The following is a 26584-nucleotide window of genomic DNA, read 5'->3' on the forward strand; positions in this document are numbered from 1 at the left end:
AATATAAATATGAATGAATGATCATTCCCTTCCAGTATCCCTGAAGGCTGTGCAGGTGTTTTTAAACCAAAAGACTTTTCAAACTTCTTCTCACAAAGTGAACACTCTGCATCATTTGGCCCCAGCCAGAGCAGTCTGTCTCATTTCCCACCACTCCACTTCTCAAGCTACAAGCACATGATACTGTGGGTTCTATTCAGTTCTTCAAATCCATCAAGTTCTTTTCCACCCATCTATCTTTGCCTATGATAACCTCTTGTCTGGAGATACTTATTCTTTGTCCCTCTCAATTTCCATAGTCTCCTCCTGACTGTTCTTCAGATTTGAAGTTAAATGTCATTGCCTGTGAAAGGCTTACCTGACTACTCAGTGTAACATGGATGCTGTTCTGTGATCTCAGAGTACCCCCTATTTCCCTCCCCTTGATAACTGTTACTACAGTTTGCAATTTTAGATATAAATATAGAACATTTTCATGTTTTTTTTAATCTCTTTTGCCAGCTTAGTTAGTGGCTCCACTCAATGATTAGAATGAGTGCCCAGCTAAGAGTAGACCCTCAAAAATATATTTTGAATAAATGCCTCACTTTTCGTTGAGCAGTCTGGCAATATTTGCATTTTGTTAGAAGTCAGGATAATGTTGAAGAACACTGAGCTTTTATCCTGATGACATGCTGGCTGCATCATTGATACAAGTTGTTTTATCTCTCTGAACCTGCCTTTTCTTATCTGTAAATGGGGTAGGTAGTCCTTACTTCCCATGCTTGTGGTGAAGTCAGCTGTGGGTGAAATGAATGGGTGAAATAGTAAACGTGGTGTGGTATATTGTAGCCCCTCTATAGGTTTGCTAGCTCTGAAAGATACTTGATAGTAGATAGTCATAGCTCTAGTGATTCTCCAAATCTTTAGTACCTTCAGTGTCCTTATCTGGGAAAAATAATTATGCCCACCTCATATACTAGTCATTTGTTAAACATGTTGAAATATGTAAAATAATTAGAATCCCATCTCCTATCTACTGAATGCCTGGTAAACATTAGCTATTGTTTGTAATTATTACTCTCAATTTCTTATGGACACTTTTCCCAGAAAAGTACACATTCAATACACTTTCAAACAGTATATTGTAAATAGTTGCGAAGAACTCACAATTCCCCTGAAACTCCTACTCTTCACTGTACAGACATAGGCTCTATGTTATCCTTTACCATTAGCTGCCTTTGAGACCAAATCCCAAAGAAGAGTTTGGTTGTAGGACTTACCTAAAATTATCCAAAAATATAATTGTGTGTGTGAGTTTATCTGTCTGGGCTTCCCTAATGTTCTTCAGACACTCAAAAAAGATTATTTCTGCCAAAAAGGGTTTTAGTACTGATTCTGTTGGTTGATCTGTTTATTTGGGGTTGAAAGGAGCTTGATAAATATCAAAGGCTATATAGCTTTTCTTCTTTTGAATTTCACTCTTTACTTTTAATTGTGGGCTAAAATCTGCAGCCAGAGTATACTTTGCAAAGCAAAATACACACAGACACTTGAGAAACCTGCATTTGGCCTGCCCGACGACCTGTATGGCTGCCAAGAGCCGCCGCAGACCTCGCCATGGGAGTCGCCGTCTGGGGCCTGGGGACCTGTGCAGTGTATCTGGCACCGGATCTGCCTCACTAGATGATCTTTAACTTTTCTGAAACTGTAAATAGCAACCCTTGCAATTCTCACCTGAGAATTTGGAAAAGCCTGTTCGTAAAAGCACTTAGGAATCTTCCGGGAAAGTCTCTTGGTACTTAAATAGACCTAACCACTAACTTTTTTTTTTTTTTTTAACATTCTTTTTGCCAGGAAAACAAAACAAAACAAGAAGGCTACTTAAAGTTGCTATTGGCATTGTCATGAAACAACAATTAGTGATTGTAATAACAAACGGACATGTGAGGCACACATTGAAAATTGGACATGCTTTATAAATGCCAAATAATAATAATGATGTCACGAGGCTTTCATTTTCAGACCATCTTAATTTCATTCTCAGTTTGAGATTGCAGATTACAGTTGTTAATTATAGAAATTGGCCCAGAGTGAAACCTTAAATCAGATTTCCACTAAAGTGCATGACTGCAGCAAATTACTTTATAGTGGAAGAGTGTGGCATCATCTCTGATGGAGTGGGGTCTGCCTACCAGCCCGGTGGTAATTTTCCTCTCAGTGTGCTGTGGCACAGCATGGCTTCTAAACAATCCCCTCTCCCTGAGCTAAGCAGCCTGTGAGTACCCGTGTGCCTTGTTCTTATAAAAGTCCTAACTGTATTGTTAGTATTGGTTAAACTCTCTTTCTTCTCTTTCTCTCCCTTTTGCATTCTCCCCCACTTTCTCTCTCCCTCCCTCCCTCTCTATGCTCTCATATGGACTGTATTTCTCAGCTCACATTTGCTCAAGTGCTCCCTCTTCATCTTCTCTGTCCCTCCTGGCATCTTCCATTACTGCTCCTCTAGCCCACGCCGAGGGAGGCTGCTTTCAACACTTGCCTTTACCCAGCTCTGGAAAGGGGAGGAATAAGCAAAAAGAGCCAAGGTCTCATCCCTGGCTTCTGGCACCTGCAACTCTGTAACCCGTACCATCTTGGGTTACTTCACATTTAGTTTGTAGGTCCCAAATGAACTAAGTTGGGTGACTGCTCTACCTGCATCCTGGCTGCTCTCTGCTACCTGACTTCCTGCTCTTTCCCTTTCTTTGTTGACCTAAAACATCACCTCTTCCAAAAAGCCTCTCGCATGATAGCAGTCTACATCGATGGTCCTGCCCTGGTGTTAGTTCTGTGAGGCATCTGTACACTTTGAATTGTCACCACCAGCTTACTGGTCTGGCTCTCAAACTGGTCTTTGAATTCCTTGAGGATAGTGGTGATATCTTATTCATCTCCATATCCTAAGCTCTTAAGTCTATACCTGCTATAAGGAAGATGGTCATTAAGCATCTATTGAAATTAATTTGATTCATTTACTCTTGAAACCACTATTTATTAGATGATTATGCCATGTCATGGATTGTGCTAGGTGCATATGGAAAAACTACATGGCCCTATTGTGGAGGAGCACAGAAGCGATCGGATACAGGATGAGAGGTGAATAAACTCCATAGAAGAACAGTAGTCTATTTCTCAGTGAGTCTAACAATGGCAACTAACTAATCATTCCTCCACTGTTGGATAAAAAGGCTTTTCCTTGGGTTCTGCACCTGTGCATGTGGTTGGCTTACTTTTAGGTACAAGTTGTTAAATGAAGAGTATTTTTAATGCCAGATGTTCATTCAACAGTATGAGATACTGACATATGAGAGCCTCATGGGAACTGAGTACTACCAGATCCAGAGCTCACATTTGACACTCACTGCAGGGCAGGCACCCAGTAAACAGGATTGAGTCATGGAGTCCTGGGGATCTTCCCTTCTTCTTGCTCCCTTACTCCTGCCTTTTTGGGTGAATTCACATAAGTTTGTGTGTGTGATATAACTACCTTAAGATAGATGAAACCAAGCAATTCACCCTAACTTGATGAGGCAAGAAATTGTTGACATCTGAATTCTTCCTTAAAGAATGTGCACGTTGAAATGTGGCAAGGTGTACAGGTGCCAGTGTGTACTTTATTAGAAAAGCTTAGTCTCTCTGCACAAACCCAAGTGAGCTTCAGCAGTTCCTGAGTTTTTCTCTTGGACACCGTGGAGTCATTATTGCTCTTGAGTGTTTTTTATTCCATTGTTTTGGCAAGTTCCTCTCCATCCCACAGCTATTTGGAAACTGCTGCTGTACGAAGCCTCAGTGCTAACAGCATTTAATAGCTGTCATTAGAAAGCAAGCTTCTGCTTACCAGTCAGCCTGCTGTGAATGGTAATGGGAGGTTTCTGTTTGGGGAGTGGCCCCAATCTTTAATTGGCTTGAAAAATATTGCTCATTTATTTTATTCTTAAGACATTACCTTTTTCTGTTGAGCTTCACTAAGTTTGTGCCTCTATTCTGTTCTAATTCAATATAGCTGTAGTAAAGAGGTTTTCTTATTTCTAACATGCTGTCTAGGTAACCTCTCCTCTTTCATCATTGCTTGTTGAAATAAACACATATATAAAATTACCGTTAAGTATTTTACAAGCATTTCACGTGTATTATCTCATTTAGGCCTTTCAGCAACCTTTATGGACTAGATCCTGTTACTCTGTTTTTTAGATGAGGAAACCGTGTTTGGAACAGGGTATATAATTTGCCCAGGATGCCCATGCTAGTATCTGGCATGAATGAAGAATCAGCAGGCAGACTGGAGAACTGACTTTGAACCTCACTGAAACATGTTAGCTATGTAACCTCAGAGCACATCATGTGAATTCTCTGTGTAGGTGTTTCAGCTACAGAAAGCTAATCTTTACTGTGCTTCCTTAATGGAGTTCAGGCAAAAATCAAAATTTAAAATAAGGGTTCATGCAATGGGTACTTTCTGAAACAGTGAAGTGCAGAACAATATAAGGCATTCTTTTCTCATATTTTTTTAAAGATTAATTGAGAGAGAGAGTAGAGGAAGAAGCAGAGGGAGAGACTCTCTAAGCAGACTCCACACTGAGTATGGAGCCCAATACAAGGCTCAATCTCACAACCCATGAGATCACAACCTGAGCTGAAACAACCAAAAAGTTGGATACTTAACTGGCTGATCCACCCAGCTGTCCCTCCTCATATGTTTTGTGTATTTCATTTAGCATAATGAAATAACAGGATTTTAAAATGGCATGCAGCACACACATACATGCTTTAGTGTACCCTAATATAATTGTGATGCCATCGTTAGAATTTTGATAACTTTAGCTTGATGAATAGCCATTTTCTGGGGGTGTTATCAATTAATCTAGGTAATGAATTCTCTTCATTATCTTGTTCTTCATGTTAATTATACAGGATTTTCTTATACCCATTTATCAAGTCAGGATGAATCTTTTTTTTTTTTTTTTGTCCACATGCCTTTGAATATGGAATGCATATAAGCAGGTTCAGATGATGGGTTTAAATTTACATTTCTGAAAAATTCCAGTCACTGACTTGACTTTCCTCAGATCCTTACTTGTGGTATGAGCTTGTATATCATGTATATCATTCTTTTGGGGCTCATTCTTTTTAATCAAAAAAGGTTGTTATCTAAGATAATTAAACTATTTCTGGATTTTGAGAATCTACCTCTAGCATATCAAAGAGGTATTAAGGAAGGATGGAAAAGCTTGAATCTTTACTACTAATGTAAAACAACAAAGAATCACTTCACTAAGTTCCTACTTTTGAAACATTCCATAAGGCACTTATGAGAGATAAAAATTTCAGTGTAAAGCATGAGGGAGGGAAAGAAATAAGTGCATAAAATTTTAAATGACACTACTCATAGAGGAACAATTCTAGACAATTCTATATGAAAAGCCAGAATAGAATATGTAATAAATGAGTGGTGATTGATTTCATTTTGAGTTCCCAGAAGTGAGTGATGGGAGAATATGAGTTAATATGGTAAGGCTTTATATTGCTATTTAGTAATTCAGTACTAAATTTTAACTTTTTTGACATTTTGTGGGCCTTTTGTCTTGTAATTCATATGCTGTGTTAAAAACAATAACAACAAGGAGTCTTATTCTAATCATCTCTATTACTTAGGCAGTTATTTTTGAGAATGTCGGCTAACAGCGTTTTGATGGGCACCTTCCTATTTTTTATTTCAGGTGGAAGCCATCCTTGTCAATATTTTTGCTGGAATTGTCAACTGTGCCATTATTGCCAATGGGATCACCAAAGCCTGTCAGGAGCTGGAACTCAAGGTGCCCCTGGTGGTCCGGCTGGAAGGTGAGTTATGATAGATTTCCACGGTGCCAGTACCCCTCCTCTAAGATCAGGTGCCCGACATGTTTTGCACGTACAAACTTCCTAAGACAACATAAAGAAACACTGGCTTTAAATAAGATGAAACAGATGCTCTATAGCAATACCTCTCTGAGTCCCTAACAGGCTGATAAGTACTACCACTCTCTAAGAATGGCCTTTGTTATGATTCTCCATATTTTTCACACTCATTCCAGAGTGGATCCTTTTGATTATGAATCACTTTGTGAGATGAGTTTATTGAAACACTTAGAAATGTTACTCCAAGATTTATTCATCATGGGGGGAGCAATGCTTGTCCAACCTTTTGGTCTTAGGACTCCTTTACTTGTTAAAATTGAGTACCCACCAAAAAAATAAAAAATAAAAATAAATAAAATTGAGTACCCTAAAGAGCTTGGGTTTATTTTGAGTTATCACTGTATTAATTGATAACATAATTAATTAATGAAATTTGATAAGAGGTATAACTACTTGGGACTTTTAACATACTTCTTCAACAATAATTTTTATATTGTATATGTTACACATAAATACACATGCTGTATATTTTATGAAAATGAACTGTCTTTTAAAAATTTTAATAAGAATAGCAGCACTGTTTTACATTTTTGCAAATCCCTTTACTATCGAGCTTAGTATTTGCTTCTGTATTATATGTGTTGCAATATGCTGTTTTGGTTGAAATGTGTGAAGAAAATATGGCCACATAGACATCTCTATTTGAAAAAGGGAGGGGTTTTTAATAACCATTTCATATAATTGCAAATTTTCTTTATACTACACTAAAGTTAATGAGTAGTAGTTTCTTTTTAAAGATTAGTATCATGTGAAATCTGAAACTATTTCAATGGGCTTTTCATACTGTTATATTAAAATCCATTGATCTGTCTTGCACATTAAATGGATTTTATACATGTATGGTTCGCAGTGCCACGCATTGATCCATATGGAAAATACTGGATTATGCAGATCTTCAAAAGATTGGCACATTTCAACACACGATACTAAAAAGTTCACATTTGTTCAAATCACAGCATTCTCATCAGAAAAACGTTTAAATACTGGGATGCTGTCAAGGTAGTAGATGCAACTTTTCCAGAAATCTAATTTTCACTTTAAAGTATAAATTTTATCATCAGCCACACAATGATCAGATGTTTTCTGTGAAGTGGCTGTCAGGACAGCCTCACTTCACTCATTTTAGAGAAAATGTGTACCATGTTACTAAGTCAGGGTAACCATAGTGTGTCCATCATTCTTCCAAGAAAATACAATATTTCATGAAAAAGTGGGTGGTTTAACTAGCTCCTCAAACAATTGCACAAGCACATTTTTTTAGAACAACCATCACAGTTCAGGATGCAGCATACTTGTTTTATGTATACTTGCCACTTGGTCACACAGAGGATTAAAAAAACATATGCTCAAGGGTTGACATTTAATAAAATTAATATTCTTTTACTGTTCATCAAGGACATTCTTACCTGCAAGTGACAACTTTTTATTATAAGTGTGTGGTGGTGAAAATACAGTGGCCATTAGTACAGCTTGGGACCAGGGCTTTGATTCCATGGTAACAAGCCAGTCATTTTATCCACTCTTATGTTTGCTTCATCAATGCAAATGCCAACAGAGTATTATTGTTTTTGTTGTTGTTATTATTATAAAAATAGTTTTTACATCAGGGACTTGCCCCAGAGTTCGGTGAACCACATTTTGAAAACCACTCTAGTAGAGAAGCAAAAACAGGCACTTCAGTGTGAGAACCTGTGCAAAAGGCCCATCCACATGATCCACAAATTCAGATTACAGTGACCAAGCAGCCCCATGATTAGATTTCTGCATACTATTCTTGGGACAGCTTGATTTCCCCAACTTCTATGCTGGTGCCATAATTACCTTCTTCTCCTCAAGATAAAGTCCAGGGATATTTTGACTCTGCTGTGTATCCTTGTCCTTTGAGGTCAAGATTCCAGAATAGCTGCAGTCTGGTTTTTTTTTGTTTGTTTGTTTTTTCTTCTCTTTGCCTCTTTCTATTTCTTTTTTCTTTCACTCTCTGACACTGTCTTTTCTTCCTGAGACACTCTGCCTCACAAATGTAGATCTGCACCATATGGACAGAAATTGAAAGAAATCGTATTGAAAGAAATATAATCACAAAGAAAAATGGAAATAGCTGGCGCAGCACTTGGCAAAGTTAAAGTGGACATTAAAACCTATGAATGAATAAATCTTCTTAAAAATGCAAATGAGACATAATTGATCCCTATAAAAATAATTTCAATAAAAGGAAAATTACTGGCCGGTCTGCAATGAAAAGAACACTGATCAAGAAGTTAGTGGGTTCATCTTATACGTATAATTCTGATTAAAATGTGGATGTCACAGTATTTTCAGAGTCCAAATGACCAGTGGTCCTCAGGTTTTAAAAGTCAGCTCTGCTTGTGTTCTTAAACGGGAGCAAGTCTCTATAAGCAGATTAGACTCATGTCTGTTCCTTAGAAATGACTAGAAATGAGTGTCTACCATGGAGGGCTCATTGTTTCTAGTGATTCCCAGTGTGCCCGAGTGGTCAGCAGAGGCCCATAATTATTAGTTGTGAGTATGTGCATAGGAAAAGAGAGTTACCCACTTTACTTCTTTACTTCACTTTTTTTTTAAGTAGCACTTCTCTTGTTTTCACACTGCACTTAGTGTTCCAGAAGTGTTAAATGATCCCTCTCATTTATCCTTATCATGTGTATCTGGATAATACACATGCTAAACTATGTGAAATACCACGTCTGATGTCTTCTCCCATAATAATTTCTGTTGGCTGCATCAGAGGTCTACCTGAGCTACAAGGAAGAAGATTTGGAATTTCTCAGTTTGTTAAGATCATCAGATTTGCATCTTTTAAGTTAATGCACTTCCAAAATAGATGCTTGTGGGTTTTTTTTAATTCACTAGTTAAAATAATAAATACTATGTGCAGGTCCTTGAGCTTTAGATATTAAGTAGGATGTATAGAAAAATAAAAAGCTATGTCAGTTACTAGATAAATGGGGAAATACAACAAAAAGAAAAAGGAAAATTAACAATACAAAATAATATATACAAAATGTTAACAAGTGTTTGCCCTGATAGACTCTGCTTCTGTCTTAGTAGCAGTAGGCATTGAGGCATCAGCATGGCTTATGGAATCTTTCCAAATATGGATACCTGGCAATGTCCACTGTACCATAGAGAATTGAATGTGATGACTCAAGATGAACTCAAAAAGGATATGTCCCCCAAATTTATGTAGACTAAAAATATCCATGATGACCTCTTTGCCACTCCTAACCTTCACTGGAATAGTTCCTATCCTATAATAAGCATCGAGGGCCTTTTATCGAGAGGAAAAAGCAGGAAAGCTTTTTGACATTTCTGGGATCCTAGCTAGTGTTTTCTTCCTCTTGTAGGAAATTAGTCTCTTGTGTGAAAAATGTGTCTTACCCTCACATGTTTTGTACCAAGGATACTAATAGCTATATGTGATTTCTAGGAAGCAGCAGCCCCACACCAAATCAGGGCTGTCCTGTGTTGTGTTGGTACTACATAATAAATAAGAGAAGGGTGAAGAATTCTGCTTTAACTCTGCTGTTGGCACTAATCCTATATAACAAAATGAAAAAAAAAATCCGTGATGGTATTACCCATAAAGGCCCTGTAAAAGGAACTACATAAAAACCAAGCCAGGGCTCTTTATGCTAAGGGAATGCAGACTCCTATAAAGTATTTGTCCCTTAAGCAGAATTCCGTGTAGCTCAGCCCACTTTCTTTGGCATAGTCTGCTTTTTAAGCTTACTCAACATTGACTACTATAATTATAGTACATTTAGAGATGTGAGTTAGCAGAGGAATATTATAAAAGGAGAGTTTCCAAGTTGAGCATGGAAATATGTAAGATTTGAATCATTGGAAAGGAAGGGGGAGGGAATTTGGTAAAGGATCAGAAACAAGTCATCAGATCTGTTCCATACTTGGCAGTTGGAACTGGCACCGTAATAATGGTAAAACCTGAAATCTAAGACTGTGGTAGATCAGAAGGCTGTCATGGAAAGAGTAATGGCTTTGCAGCAACATATTATGGCTAAAAAACTAAGTGGGAAAATCATGTCAGTCTGCAGAGTCTACAACATTAGGTAGAATTTAGAAACCTAGGCAGGATTACCACATAGAGGTAAAAGTAGAGTAGACAACAGCAGAAATAGGAAAGGAATGAGAGAAAAAAGAGGGAAACTGGGTTTTAAATCTAATGACCAGGAGAATGAATGATGGCATGGTTGGCAGACTTCAAAAAGTCAGCAGTGGGAACTAGCTAGAGAGAATGGGAGAGTATTACCTTGGAGAACAGTCATCCTTGGTTGAGACGAACCTCTAACATCAGAACACATGTGGAGGTAGAGATGAAGGAATATAGGAAATGATCCGAGGAGTAATGTGATAGAAAAATGGGTAAGTCAGCCCATTTTGTAGTCCTCCAGTAACTACACTCAGGTCTTGCTGCCTTTGAAATTGTTTGCTTGCAGTACAGCTCAGTTAAAAGGAGAAACCAACAAAAACTAAAAATCTCCTGTCACAGAAAGTCTGGTTCTCAGTGCTTCGGACGGGGAACAGTTGCTAACTACCAGGACATTTTACGGAATTTCTCTTGTACTCAATATTAACTTTCATTAGCTTTCTCTGGTTTAGAACACAAATTCTGCTCCTCCCACAAATCTCTGTGCATCCAGTCATATTTTATCCAACCAGAGAGCATGAACAAAATGCTTCTTTTTTCTAAAAATGCTACTTTTTTTTTCTAAACTAGCAACTCTTCATCTGTGCTGACAAAGAAAGACAAATTGGAATGAAGAGGCAGGAACATTTTGGATAATTTGAGTGGTAGTTACTATTTAACTTGATTCAACATATACTGTGTTTTAATTGATGAATTTTAAAATTATATTTATTCATATTCATATTAAAACTGGTTTATGTTCCCAGAATGTGCCCCATCTTCCAGCTAGTGAAAGGAAGATGGGAAAAGGTGTCCATCATCCCAGCATCTGTGATAAAGCTTAGTGACATGTAAAAACAAAGTGTGGTAGAAAAATTTTACTGGAGTCTGAATTACAATAATAAATAATTATTATTGCTAACATTTGTTAACTTGCTAAGTTTCAGATCTCTGACACAGGGCTGTATAGACTAAACAAATGTCAGATTTTAATGACCAAGATAACAGGCATTTCAAAAGCCAATAACAGGTTTTGTTAGTAGTATCTACTTCCTATAAATAAAGAAGTTAGTCTCGCTTGCTTGTTAAGTGGCCATTTGGAAGATCCAAGATCCATGCCATAATTCTCACTAATTTGCGACCCACATTTTCAAGCCTCCATTGCCATAGACAGTGTATTAGAAGTATTTTGATGAGGAAAGTTTTAATCAAATCAGGCTTGATCTAGTAGGATTTATGGACAAATCTTTGTTGTCAGCTGTACAATAAGTACTAGCTGTTTTACCAGTGGGTAAGAAAAGGATTACTCTCCTCTTTGAAAATGGTTAACTTTAATGTATTTAATGTATTAAATGTATTTAATTTGCCTTATCACAGCAGAACTCACTAGCTGAGACACAGGATTGTTTTTATTTAGAAGACTGCTAGGTAAATCAAGGAAATTGCATTTTGATGAGGGAGTTTAGTTTTTGTACATAGTTGTTTCTAGTGTGAATAAAGAACAAATTATCTGAGATGTTTATTTTTTTTCCTCTTTGACATGTATACATACCTGGCACAAAAGTCCCCTAGGCGGTTAATTAAGTTCGACCCATGAATTGTTGAGAAATGTACAGATATTTATTAACACCTTTGTATTTATCTAAAGCTTCAAGTTTTGTATGGTCAGTTTTACTGCTCTGGATCAGGGCCTGCCAATATCTTGAAAGAGCTTTTTAAAAATGAATTCATTTTTCTTTATTGTCCCATTTAAATCTGCAGCAAACTTCTGTATCTCAAGTCTAAAAAAGAATTTGCTTTTCTCTCAGGTGTTCATTGTGATTCCAAGTTAAGCTATAAATAACACTGAGCCTATGTGATTGGTAGATTTGATCCTTTCTCTCTTAGACAAATCTTTTCAGTTTGATTTTTCTGTACCAAAAGTTTGTTTCAGGAACATAAACATTTTGCTTCTCTTTTTACAAATATCTTTCAAAACAAGAATCCCTGCAATCCCCTTCCTTATCCTTGTCAATCCCTCAACATGTGCCCTTAAGTCTCATTTCAGTTGATGAGAACATAAATGTCTGTAAGTCAGAAACATTGTATCCTGTCTCTCTCACTGTCTTGACCAAGGCACTAGTGCCTCTTCTGTGTGGACAGGTCCTTATTCTTGCTCTCGGCAATACTGAGGAATCGGAGCCACAGCCAGAGAAGTGCACATCAAGTATCCTTCCTAGCACAGACACAGTAAGTTGCTACGTGATGCTTTGGTCTGCTCAAGGGGAAAAGAAACCTGGAGGATTAAAGTGTTCAGAGGCAGCCACAGAGTTTTCAGCTGTGTCTCCACACACTTGGTGGCCCCATGAGTCCTCCATTGTGTGAGGGTGTGAAACTAAGAGGAAGGCAGCAGTTACTCCTCTGATTCCCGTCAAAAAGGCAGCCTTGGCAGACTGACTGTGGTTGATTGGCTGGAAAAAGCTTTCATTCAGGATATTTGAACCCCAGGTTTACTGATAACCCCCGGAGTCAACAGAGAATGAGGGACCCCCTGGCTGAGTGCGGGCATGATCCTGGGCAGAGTGAAGGTGGATGCGCAGTGGCACCGGGGGGATTGGCTCTGTGTCCTTTAACATCCCCTGGTCTCTTTGCACATTTCCCAAAGTTTGCTCTGTACCGAGTTTTTCATCAGCTCTTCCTTGCTCAGTCCCTTTTGCCTTTTAAGGCAAGGTGGACCTATTTGCCACCTCCACCCCGGCTCTCGGAGCACTCCTCTCCCCACTCTCCACTTCTCAGTTTGTTTTGCAGTCACTGGAAATGTGGCTCCAGGAGGAGGAGTCACACATTCTGTGCTGGTGCAAGTCTCTTTTCCTCTTGGTGCCTGGTCCTCGTCATCCTTTCTGTCCCCATTCTACTGGCCCCCACTGTCTGCACACCCCTCTACTCCCCTTGCTTTCTGCCTCATGAATGCCCCCTCGCCTCTCTTCTACTCCTTCTTCCTTCACTGTTGCCCATGGATGCTCCTTTCCTGGGACTGATTTCACTTCCCTTTGATGTCTGTCACCTCTCCTCCTTTCCATCACTGACATCTTCTCCTTGAGGACCCTCCTTAGTGTTTAATTCATCCTCCCCACATTAAACCAGAGGACATGCTGGAGACAATCCTGCTCTGTCATCAACCCTTAAATCTTCTCATTGCCTAAATTGATATACACACTTCTGAAAGCTTAAACTTTGCTGCACTTAAGCTTTACCCCATGTCTCACAGGACCTAACCTAAAGTGTTAGGGTAGTGAAAGCTTTTTTAGGTTGAATATTTAAGTTTCCAGACAAATAATCCACAATATTTGGCGCTTTGAATTTTCATTTTACTCCTAGATGGTTCATGTGAGTAACTGAATTTTTTCCCATTGTGGACATCCACTGCTACTCAGAGAAGAAAAAGAAAAAGCTACTCAGCACACCTTAGGGAAGTACTCATTTAACCAGTCCATGTTGCTGAGGTCTTTCAGGGGACCCAGCAGATCCTTCCCCATGCAGGGAATCTGGTGAGAAATAGCACAAAGGTCTAAGAGACCAAAAGATCACTTGCACTACTGATGAAGAAGATGAAGGATACACCTGATCATATACTGGCACACACCCAGTCACAGGCCCCAGGGACCCAGAGGGCCAGTAGGGACTCCCTGTGAGAGCACAGTCCAAAGGGAAGGCAGCCGAAGGGGCAGTGCTACATCTGCCATCTTTCTCTTTCAAACATCCCAGTCAGTGAAGTGTCTCCACTGTCAACATAGAGCCAATGGTAGTCAAAGGTGAGACTGGGAGTGTTTTGCTCTGTGTGGAAGGAAATACCCCTTGATGCATATCCCTGTAATGAGTCTGCTCTGGGCATGGGCCGCCTTTTGGTCAGGTTATCACCTCAGTCTAGGCAGTGGTCTTTCTTCAAAACTGGGAGTCCGAAGTTGTTTCCTTGGGGCAACTTGTAATAAGGAAGGCATTTTAGGGCATGGCCAGTCTGGTGCTGGTACATCATAAGTTCGGTATATCACATCACTACTGTCTGCTTTGTGAGTGTTTTCTGAATGGTCAGTTAGTCCATTTCTTCATGCCTCAGTTTCCTTATATAACACTTGGAAGTCCTATCTGATCAGCCACCAAAGAGAAAGAGAACACATTGCTATCAGGAAAGGGACACACTAGTAGATTCTCTGTCCTGCTTTATATGTGGCCATTGTGTCCTTTTAATAAGACTCTCCCAGGGACACCTGGGTGGTTCAGCAGTTGAGCATCTGCCTTTGGCTCAGGTTGTGATCCCTGGGGTCCTGGGATGGAGTACCACATCAGGCTCCCCGTGGGGAGTGAATGAGTGAATAAATAAATAAATAAAATCTTTAAAAAAAAAAAAAAAGACTTTCCCAAAGAGTGCCATCTTGAAGCTGTCCAAAGACAGAGCTAACTAGGAGGAAAGATCCCACAAGAATGGGCAGGACAAATAGCTTTCATCTCCTACCACCTTCTATTTATTGGCAGTGGCTGCCTGCAGTGCTGTGCTAAGAAAGATGTTGAGACTATATCCCTGCTCAGTGGAAAAGAGCTCTGTGGTCATTGTGTTCCACAGATGTGGGAAAGGAGAGTGGGGGCACTTGAGCCAAGTACTGGCCACTGTTATCCTGGAAATACAGCTGCCTGCTGTATAAGAAGCAGGAAGTGGAGGCTGCAAGCCGAAAAAGCATTAGATGAAGTTGAGTTCTTACCCTCCCACAGCCACAGGGCCAAAAATTGTGGATTGTATAGAGCAAAGGTCTGCAGACTTTTTCTATAAATGGCCAAATTTTAGGCTTTGTGGGCTATGTATTCCCTGTTGTAATCACTCACCTCTGCCACTGTGGCACAGAAGCAGTATAGACAATAGAGAAAGGAATGGGCATGGCCGTGCCATGATACATCTTCGTTCCAAAGAGAGACAGTGGGGCATAATTTGCAGCCTAGTGTGGGTAGAGAAGGGGCTAGCAGCAAGAGACCTAGAATTCTGGAAACTCCCCATGGAATTTGAGTCTAAAGCCTCAGCTCTAAAAGGTTTTGTAAAAGTCAAAAAAGATTTGGGTGACATTAAGCTCTGACAGTCTAACTTCTCAAGGAACAGATTAGCAGTGAGATCTCTCAGTCATCCCCCACAGAAGTGTAGAATCATGAGCAGCGATGCAGTGATGTCCCTTTTCAGGCAGCAGTATAAGTTCCAGAGTCAGGATTCCAGACAGAAGTCTCACATCACCAAAATTACCTTTGAAAAAATTCCTGAAATCACCCATGTGTTAGAAAACACACACATTGAAAGCCATGAGATAGGCTGAAGGAAGGCATGAAAATGAAGTCTATGCAGATGTTTAGGCGTATAAAGCATCCTTTCTTTACAAGACTAGCCCTATTCCTAGTGGGTGCAGAATTGTAGGACATTCTTGCTTGCCAGAGGATTCATTCTATCCCAGTTTAACATAACATGTATGATGCTTTTTTTTGAGGGTTAAAAGCAAAAGTGTAAGCAACTCACATAGTCCCTCAATGGATATGTGTTAGACTTGGTCCTCAGCCTTGCTGGCATGATCCTAAGTCCATGCACAACATCCTAGCCATCAGCTTCAGGTGGTGGCTCCAGCTGGCATCTTATGAATACCTGTCATGCTCACATCCTCAGCAGTGGTTTCTTCTTACCATGGGAGAAGAAATTATGGAGGAAAATAGGTGTGCACAGGATATAACCCTGTAGGATATTTTATGTCATTTTTAATTTTTCTAAACTGTGAGGTACAAGGCATTTCTGTAAGATACTCCTCCAACTACAATAACTTCAGTTATTGAAAAGGCTCAGTTTTCTCATCTGTGAAATGGGAATAAAAATATGACAGTCTCATGGGTTTGTTGTAGGAGCAGATGAGTTTTAAAATAACCTGGATGGTCCCTGGCTCAGTAAATGTTAGCTACCATTATTACCTGAGCTCTCATTCTTAACTCCGCTGACGCCGGGCCTCTGGGGGCTGGCAACAATGTGCCGAGCAAGGTGTGAGGTTCTGGATGCATATCGCCTCAAACAAGTGAGGACTGCTGATGCAGCAGGACTTTTACCTCTGATTCTCAATAAATTATTCCATTTTAACAGTACGATAACAAGACAAAAGAGATGTGATAAGTTATCTAAATTTACATGTCACCAAGAAAATGGACCTCTTCTATCTGGTTGTCACTTGAAAGGAGAATAATGAAAGAGGATCAAGGGCAAAAGGACAGTGAACATTTTAGGAGGAATCTGCTGCTTTGTAGAATTTAGTTTCTTTCCACTGACCTCCTTTCTCCTCAGGGGGAGGGGGGAGAGATTCCATTTCTTAGAGCAGGGGTCAAGGTATTTGAGAATTTATGGGCCATACTGACTCTGTCACAATAGCTCTGCCTTTGTGGCACAAAAGCAGCCTTTGACAACCTGTAAATGAATCACTTTGGCTGTATTCCAGTGAAACTTTATTTATGGACACGGAAATTTGAATTTCATGTAATTTTCATGTATCACAAAATATTATCCGTTTGATTTTTTTCTCCAACTATTTAAAAATGTAAGAACTATTCTTAGCTGATTTGGAACAGCTCTGACTTAGAACACCAGACTGAGAATCAGACCTGTTATGGTTCACTGGTTATTTGATCTGAGCAAATCATCTAACACTTTTGAGCCTCAGTTTCCTCTAGTAAAAACAGACATATCCTAAAAGATTGCTAGGATTCCTTCTAGTACTAAAAGGCCAGGCTGTGTGGTTGTCATATGGCTTTGCAGTCAGACAAACCTGGATTCTTAATCCTGGCTTAGCCTTTGACTTGTTGGGGGACATTGGGCAAGTTCCTAAGCTTCCCCAGTTCCTCAATTATCTCATCTGTAAAATGGGGATAAAAATTATGTCTTCTTTAGGGTTGCTATGAAGGTTGAAGTGATACTGTAATTGTGAACCCCTTAACTCATGTACCCAACAGACATTAATTGATTGCAACTAGTATATATTCAATAAGTGCCAATTTATTGCATTCATTTTAAAAAAAACAAACCCTGAATTCCTATTAAAATAATCCTTTAAAAAAAAAAAAAAAAAAAAGCCCAGCTCCCATATACTCCCACAGACTGGAGAGTAATTTTCTTCACAGCCCTGTGATACAAGGCTGGCCTGAGTGGGTGGGGGGAAGGGGCCACACTTTCTGAACAAAACCCAGTAATTTCTGTCCACTACGGTTGCCTTCTCTAGCAGGTATTGAAAGCAAACAGATTTTGATAAATTAGCTTTGCATCTCTGTTTACAGCTCTCTCACTCCACCTGGTGGCAGGAAGTCAGTTGGTAAAACATGCACCTTAGGAGACCTTTAAAAATTTAGTAATTACTCTTTCTATAATATTCTCTTGCAGTAGAGCAAGATTTCATCATCAAACCATTCCCCTTTGATTCTCTATGCATTGCCATTTTTGTGGCATGCATCGGGGTAGATAAGCATTTAGCTTAGCAGCTTTTCAGCAAGCCGACATTAAGAAGTGCTCGAAGTTGAACCAGCGTGAGTCAATCAGTTATCTGTACAGGTGGTTATTAAAACTGTTGTCCTGCAGCCTCATTAAACAGCAATGCAGCATTTAATAAATATTATAACATGTCAGCAACACTATTTAAATGTGGGGAAGAGATCAATTTCCTTTGTAATTGAGTACGCAGGCATAAACACTGTCTTTGGAACTCTTAATTCCATGTCGGAGTTTAAAGCAGCTGTGATGGTTTCTATTTAGAAATAAAGGCAAGGAAGGGGATGGGAGCAGGTGTCAGCCACCTGCTGGATCAAGAAGAAACCAACCTTGAATATTCGAAGAGTAGGGTTAATGAAAGGAACCCACACACCAGCAAGCATTTGCCCAAGGCTTCCCCTGTCTCTCTTTTCTTTTCCAGTGACCTCCTTTCAGGGCTACTGGTTTTCTTTCTGACCCTCTTCCCTGAGTGTTCCCACTTCCCTTGGAGCTTCTCTCTCCACAGGAACGAGGAAGTAGGGTCTGTCCACAGAAGAACAGTCCAGGGAGAAACCAGTTTGGATGCCTTGGATGCCAGCACACAGTGCTGGCAGGATCAGGGCAGAGGCTGATGCAGTGGGAATTGACAGGCTCACTTTTTGCCCTCACTCTCTGTATTTGACTCTTGTCTATACCTCTTTCTTTTCATGTGTCTGTCCCTCTGGGTTATTCCTCATGTCTGTCTGTCTGTCTCTCTCTCTCTCTCTTCTCCCCCCCCACCAACTCATTTTTATTCTCCCTTCTTTCATCCTCCCCCCTCCTCTCTCTCCTTTTTCTCCTTCTCTTCCTTTCCCTCTCCCTCCCTCCCTCATCCTGGGGTTCTGAGTATGCCTAGCCTCTGCTTAATAATTAAGGCTGTAATTAAACTGTAACTGCAAGCATAATTAAAATTCACTTTAATGGATCCTGGAATTGTGAAGCAATTAGGCATTTTGATATAGCCCTGCAGGAACAGCTGGAAGGAGAAAAGGGCCGGTTTTCTTGAGGGCTGTTCCACCCTCTCCCTCCCAGCCCCGTTCCCCTAGTTGTTAACCTTGAGCAAGGCATTGGGGCAGGGTGGCAAGCAGAGCTGCTGGGCCAAAGGAGTGGCAGCAGCTTGGAGTCCTTGGGGCACTGCACACAGCCAGCTGCTGTTCGGCCCTTCTTAGAGAAAGAGGCCACTAGAAAAGCCCCTGAAGACTCCAAGTAAACTCAGGAACTCCTTATGTTCAGGTTGTTTGGGGCTTCTCTTTTAATGCTATTAAAAAAACAAAAAAAAACAAAAAAAAAAAACGGGTTATTTGGGGATGTGGGGCCAGCAAAGTGATCAGAAAAGCACCTTCCCACATCTCACTTCCTCAAGCACACTTGCTGTGTATGAGTGCATCCATCGTCATTTAGTCCACAAACAAGTACATACTACATAATAGATACTACACTAAGTCTGGAGAGATCCTGGTGGGCCGGCCTGACAATTTTACCCCTCAGGAAGCTTATGTTTGGTGGGGACAAGAGAAATGTCAGTGAGCAATCCCAGTAGTGCTATAATTCTGGAAGTACAAGGTACTCTAGAAGCTCATTTAGAAGCCACTGCTCTAGCTTGGGGGTTGGGGGAGTGGTGACAAGGAAGGCATCCCTGAAAAAATGCCATTTAAACAGTTATCTCGGAATGTTTGCGTGTCAATCTAGCAGAGAAAAGGCAAGAGTTCTTGGGGGAGGACTCAGTGCCAAAGGCCCAGCATTTCTGCAGGTTCATAGATATCTAAATCAGTCATTTTTCCCCATTGGAGAATACTTGGTGCTAAGTTGAGTCCTGAAGAAGGTGTCAGTTCCTGAAGAAGGAACTGATTTATTTAAGCTTCTTAGTTGCAAAGAAGAGTGACTCGTACAAGTAGTCTCTAGGACCTAAAATGGTTAAGAGCTTATTTCATCTATACTCATGGAAAGGAATGCAGTTAAACTGCATTAACAGTTCTCAGAATCAGGGACACCTGGGTGGCTCAGTGGTTGAGCATCTGCCTGTGGCTTAGCTCATGATCCTGGGGTACTGGGATAGAGTCCTGCATCAGGCTCCCCGCAGGGTGCCTACTTCTCCTTTTGCCTATGTCTCTCCCTCTCTCTGTTTCTCATGAATAAATAAATACAATTTTTAAAAACAAAAGCAGTGCTCAGATGAACAGAAGCCAGAATGAAGCTGGTCCTCAGAAAGAGGAAGATGGAGCGTGGAGGCCATCCTCCAGCGCATGACTCCAGCAGCCAGTGCACTTGACAGCACTCCTCGCTGCATGTGTGTGCTGCCTTTGTCTGCTTACCTAGGGCTATTTAAATCCTATTCATGCTACTCTGTTCTATATCATATATACTACCCATTCAGATTCTCAGGAGAGAAGCTAAGAGCTGATGACCATCGTCTGTATTTGGACCACTCTTGGACCAGGTGTAGTCGTGCCTTGTAAACAGTCCATATCTGCCTCTGAGCAAAGATCACAATGTGGTCCCTCCTCCAGCAGAAGACACTGGGTAGAATAGGTATAGCTAGACAGGGAAGTTGGAAAAAGCAGACACCCTAATTGTACCTGATCCTCGCTCTTAAATAATTTATAGCATCGTTGAAGTTTCGATGATCTCATGCGTGGGAAAGTGCTACAGATTTTAAATGTCATACAAGAGTCACTGGGAAATCACAACCGAGTGGGAAGAACAAAGGATTTTGAGGCTAAATCCTGCCAATCATTAAGCCTCAGTGCTCTTGGCCAAAAAAATAAATAAATGAATAAAAAGAACTTATTTACAAAAACTCAACTCACAAGATCTTTTAGAAACCCCAAACTCACAAGTTCATAGGCTCAAAGTATTGTGGGATGTCTGAAAAACAGAGATTTTTTTTATTATTGTCAGTATGATTATGATGATAATGATATCATGTATTTATAAAACCTGTTAAGAAGGGATCATCCATGGTTCAGCCAATCATTCAAGCCAGTGAAAGATCAAGTTCAGTGTTTATTCCACTATTTCCTAGCTATTACTAGCCATGTCAGCTAGACTTTTATGTTTAACTTGTGCTTCAGTCATCCCTTCTGTAAAAGGAAGATAGTAATAGTAGCTATCTCAGGGTTGCCATTGAGGAGCAAATGAACTAATATGCTTAGGACCCTGGAACAATGTATGACACCTGCTAAGTGATAGCTGCTATTATTGCTTTTGTTACTGTTATCACTCCTACTGGCACTGCTTATTCTTGCATCAGTCCAGTTACACAGAGCTTGACAGGCTTGGGTAAGATCTGTGTCCATAGGAGGAAGGACTCTCACCAAAGAAAGGCAGAGTCAGAGATGAGGAATGTTCAGGCAGATGAATCTGCTTCTTGCTACATGGGGTTCTTGGGGGCTGTCTGTTGAGATTGGAGGTGCTCTGAAGTGAAAGGAAAGAGAGAGAAGAACCTTTTTTATCCTAACTTAGATTTCTTCCCTGGCAAAGAACTCTAGTCCATGTCTCTGTTGAAGGAGATAGAAATTTACATATTTAACTTCCATTGACCTTCTGGTCCAAAGACCAATTCCATTCTGTGTCAGTCAGGACTTTGCTTCACATTGTGTCATGATTCTATGAAGGTTCTACATACAGATTAGTGTCAGAATTCCTTAGCCCAGTATTTAATACCTGCCACAGTCTGATCCTCTGTCCTACTTTTCAACCTCTGGGACTTTGTCTGAAACTTTACCAAATAAATCAAAATGAACACTGGGGTTGTATTAATGAAATAATAAATCTTTATATCTACATTAGTTAAATAGCCAACGTGTAACAAATTGCCCTAAAATTTAACAACTTAACACCAGGAACATTGTTGATCTCAGTTTCTCTGGTAGGGAATCTAGGTGTGGCTTAGCTGGGTCCTTTGGCTTACGGTCTCAAAGCTGCACTCAGAGTGTCAGCCAGGGCTAAGGTCATGTCAAGATTCTACTGAGGAAGTGGTATTTCCGTACACACTCACATTGTTGTTGGCAGGATGCAGTTCCTCATGGGTTGTCAGACTAAAGGCCTCAGTTACTCCTTGGCTTTTGACTGGAGGCAGCCCTGAGTTCCTTGCCTTGTGGGCTTCTCTGTAGGGCAATATAGCAGTTTGCTTCATCAGTGAACAGAGAGTCAGAAGAAGCAAGAAAGAAGTCATTGGCTTTTGTAACTTAGTCTTAGAATGACATTCCATCACGTTTGCCCTATTATTCATTAGAAGCAAGTAGATGGCTCTACCCACAGCCAAAGGGATTACACAGGGGCATGAACCCCAGAAGTGGGGATTGATCATCTAAGAGCCATTTTGGAAGCAGCCCACCACACTTAGGAAGTAACATGTCAGTTAAAGTAATGCTAGCTAGCTCCTGTGACAACAGATAAATCCTAAAATGTGAGCCGTAATGTAATAGATGGTCCTTCCTCATTCATATAAAGGGTGAGTGAGTGGGCTGCTCTATTCTACAGAATTATGCTAGTATCCATGCTGAAGGAGTCATTGCCATCTGCACAAAGATAACTTACAGAGTTGTCTTGGCTGGCAATGTTCCAGAAGGCAGACAGGGAAATCTAAGTGACTGGAGACTCACATTGGCAATTTTTATGGGCCTGTGTTTCATGTCCACGCACATGCCTTTGGACAGAATTCCGTCACATGACACCACATAGATGCAAGGGGCCTTGGGAAATGTAGTTCCTGGTTGGGCAGCTACCTCCCAACAACAGCTGTCCCCTATAGAAAAGAAGCATGAATCTTTGGTGGACAGCCAGCCAGGTCTGCCACAGATGTGCAGACATTTATGAAATCCTTTTCACATGCATTATTTCATTTACTTTTCATCATAGCTTATGCTATCAGCATTATTATTCTCATATTAAAGGAGAGGCAAGGCAAGGGGGCAGAGTAGGCTCCATGCCCAGCACAAAGCCTGACGCAGGACTTGATTTCACAACCCTGATATCATGACCTGAGCTGAAATCAAGAGTTGAACCCTTAGACAGCTGGCCCACCCAGGCACCCCCTTATTCTCATTGTATAGACAGGGTAACAGATTGGCATATCTTGGGAACACTTAGGGTTGTATAATTAGAACATTGTTCAAGTTCCTGTCTGCCGCTTACAATCTGTGACTATGGAAAAGTGATTTAAGCTCTCCATGCCTCTGTTGTCTCATCTGTGAGATGGGGACAGTAAGATCTAGGCATTGTCGTCATAAAGATTTCATATGCTGCTTGTAAGTCACTTAGCATTACATCTGGCATATGTAAGTGCTTACGGAGTATTAGGTATGAGGCAGATAATCATCATGTCATGTCTGAAGATAAAGAAGTTGAGGCTAAAAGATGTTAAATGATTTACCCCAAACTATCCAACTAATACATGAGATGAGAGCCAGGATGAGGAAGCTGGGGATTTTAGGTAACAACTTCCCTCCCTTTTAAGTTGCTTTACAGAGGCCGTTCTGCAGATTGCTATGGAAAACAGCAGTGAGTAAACCCTGAACTAAAGACACTGTGCCAAATGTCCCCTTCCCCACCAGTGTGATGGCTCCAGGGTCCCAGGAGAATCAACGCTGCGTCACCTTGTTAGCACAGCTGTTCCTCTTTAATTCCACCTTTGCCTTTTTGTATGAAACCTGCTGACTGAGTGCCTCCTTTATATTTGTACTCATAGGTCCTCCAAGGCCTATATTTCAAGGTCTTTGTTTATAAATAGGCTCTGTCTTGCTAACTAGATAGAAGCACAGGAAATGATGTAAGATGAGATATTTCATTAGACTCTTAAATTTTATCACATTTCTCCTACAGGCTTGTTTGCTCTAAAAGAACAGAAAAGCAGTTTGCATGCTAAGCAGTCAGTTGCAGAAGCACACCTTTGGGTGGGGTAGCTTGGCCATCAAATGCTGTAAATCCAGTAGGAGTAGGACACCAAGACGTATCCTCAGAGGCTGCAGTGCTCTTTTCAGGTCCTCTGCCCTTTCTGTCATACAGAGTGGGGAGGAAGCAAAAACAGACGTGTAGAATACTATCAGTGTTTCCAAAGCAGTGGATTTGTGGCCATAGGCAGGCAGGTTCACAGAACTTTAGGACACAACTCAGACCCTTAGTTTCAATAAGTCTTTAAGATGAATGACTTCTGGCATGGGCCAGAACCACATGAAATCCACTTGACTGTGGATTGTCAGGAGAAATTTCAGCTTTTATCAGTTAAAAAATAAAATGTCTTTTAGTCTCAGCCAATTCCTATCTTTCATCTTGGTTTCTAGTCAGACCACCACTTGATAGAAATCTTGCCACATAATCTTCCCTGTCAATGACATTGATTAAAACTTATATTTAATTCATTTCCTGGTGAAAAGCTAGAGATTAGTTAGTCTGTGCATCTCCATGTGTTACTGTCAGTATTCTATACCATCACATCACAACAATTTGTCATTCTCTGGCACATGTTTTATACATAGTTTTTTCTTTAGATTCTGTATTCAGATTATTTAAGCATTTCAGAGGATTTTCCTCTTTCAAACCAGTTGGCCAAGTAGTTGCTAATCTTTCTTTGTTCAGAGTCTTATAAGAACACTGTTGTTTGCATTTTTGAAGTGCCAGAAAAAATATAGGTAGCATCTTTATAATGCCAGACATTCGAGGTGAAAAAAAGAAAAAGAAAGTGAATTTGTCATCTAAATATATCTAATTATCCAAATCCAGATAAAAAGCTGAAACTGAGTTGTAATTAAATTGTGTTTATGAGACCTGGACATTGCAGATCATATGAAACTCTCCACCCAGGGCACCACCTCCTGTTTCATTTTCAGTGACTGTCCATCCTCACCCCATCCCTACCCTCTAGGAACCAATGTCCACGAGGCCCGGAACATTCTCAGTAACAGCAGACTCCCCATTACTTCGGCCGTTGACCTGGAGGATGCAGCCAAGAAGTCTGTGGCCAGCGTGGCTAAGAAATGACAGCTTTGTCCTGACACCGTAGAGGAAGAAGTCCATTTTGCCATAAAAAAGGAATGTTTCTGTCATCACTGTGAAGGAAATGGTTATCCCATTGGGAAAAAAGGGAGAGGGGATGAGCCAGGGGATGAATCACTGTATGAAAGATCTTAAATCTGCATCTTCTTGAATAAGACAGCTAGATAGCCTAAATAATCTGATTTCACATATTAGAGTCTTTATTAATGTCTGTTCTCATACTTTTCCATCATGGTAAGCCTGCTCTTAGGCATTGTTTTGCCAACTTTAGGGGAGCAGTCTCTTTGGCCAAACAGAGTGTGTATATATGGAATTTGAGATCAGACCCTGGTTCATTTACAACGATTTTACAACAATTTTTAATCTTAAAAGAATCATATACTGTAAAAAACTCAAAAAAGATTACGTTTAGCAGATTATCAAAAAGGCACAGCTAAGACATTCAAAACTATTGCACACTGCAACAGCTTTTACAAGTTCTAATTCCAGCACGCTTAGAAAATCCATGAATGTTCCAAAACATATTATTTTATAGTGGAAAACGCACATTAATATCCCACACGTGCATTCTACCATTTGCCTTAATATTGAATATACTGTTTACCTCACACTAAAAATAAAGCCAGAAGCCTTATTTGTGATTTTGTCAGAGAAGATTCTATTTCAAAGTCAAAACCAAAGAATGCTGATTCTTATGGAAATCTCCATAATTAAGTCATTTCAAGATGAAACAGTGCTGAAGATCAAATTATGTTGTATCAGTATCTTTTCTTCCCCTCCCTGTTGCCTCCAGAATCTACCAGCTGGGAAAAATGTGTCTTTTTCTCATAATATCCATTTTTGTGGTGGGAAAGAATTTGAATTATGTCTATGTTTAAATTTGGGTAAATTTTTATCTGTACACAAATTTAAATAAAATCCTCTGTTTTGTAAGCTCTAAGGTTTGTGTATTTCTCATTTTGGTCAATTTCATTCCTCAGACAATTTCTCTTTTACTCTTAGGCGTGACTCCAAAATTGGAGATTTTGAGTTATTCTGGGATTATTTTAGTTCCATTTAACTTTGTCAACAGCCATTTCTGTTAGCAGATTATGCAATGAAAGAATAACATTTTTATGTAAACCAGAAATCCAGGTAAGTGTCACAGATGTCTAACAGGTTAAAATGTGACTTCAGTCTGTGCAATGCTAAAGGAAATGCATATGTGTAAACTTATCCTATTTAGTGAGGCTCATCTGCCAGCATTAAAGGTTTTTCTCCTAGTGTACAAATGTTTAGCAGACCAGACTTTTCTATTTGTTGTTTTTTTTGTTGTTGTTATCAGTTTACACTGTTCTCATAAATTTCACATATGGACAACAGTTAAGAAGTCATTTTTTCTAGCTTCATATTTGCTGTGGAGAAAAAAAAACATTTGATCAGTCTATGTCCTTTTTTAATCGTTATGCAATGAATGAAAAATATTAACAGTGTCTTTTTAGATGTTATTTGGTTCTTGATCACTTGATAACCAATTAGTATGGTAAAAGAAATACATACATTGTCAATTAGACAAAAATCAGGCCCTTTGTAAAAGCCTATGTTCACATAGCTATTTATACTGTTGTCTAATGAAGACTTAGGAGGAGTAGGTAAAGGAATCATGTCACCCATGTGATTATTTTCTAAAAGGGTTAATACAGGCACCTGGGTGGCTCATTGGTTGAGCATCTGCTTTTGGCTCCAGTCGAGACCGTGGAGTCCTGAGATCGAGTCCCGCATTGGGCTCCCCAAGGGGAACCTGCTTCTCTCCTTGCCTATGTCTCTGCCTCTCTCTGTGTCTCTCATGAATAAATAAGTAAAATCTTAATAAAATAAAGGGTTAATAACAAGCAAACAGCCCTTTATTTCCAAATGCACAGTTATTTGTCAGA

At 39.9% G+C, this 26584-nt stretch overlaps 1 protein-coding gene across 2 annotated transcripts in view; it reads left to right on the forward strand.

Moving 5' to 3' along the window:
- SUCLG2 (succinate-CoA ligase GDP-forming subunit beta) overlaps positions 1-25611 on the forward strand; it is a 263193-nt gene extending 237582 nt beyond the window's left edge. For both annotated transcript variants that reach the window (XM_077858123.1, XM_077858124.1), the window contains 2 exons: positions 5736-5856; positions 24541-25611. In XM_077858123.1, coding sequence (XP_077714249.1) covers positions 5736-5856; positions 24541-24656 — 237 coding nt within the window. In that variant the 3' untranslated portion in view covers positions 24657-25611. The remainder of the gene's footprint in view (positions 1-5735; positions 5857-24540) is intronic.
- The last annotated feature ends 973 nt before the right edge of the window (positions 25612-26584 follow it).

Source organism: Canis aureus, chromosome 19 (genome assembly GCF_053574225.1).
Source record: "Canis aureus isolate CA01 chromosome 19, VMU_Caureus_v.1.0, whole genome shotgun sequence".
Taxonomy (NCBI): Eukaryota; Metazoa; Chordata; class Mammalia; order Carnivora; family Canidae; genus Canis; species Canis aureus.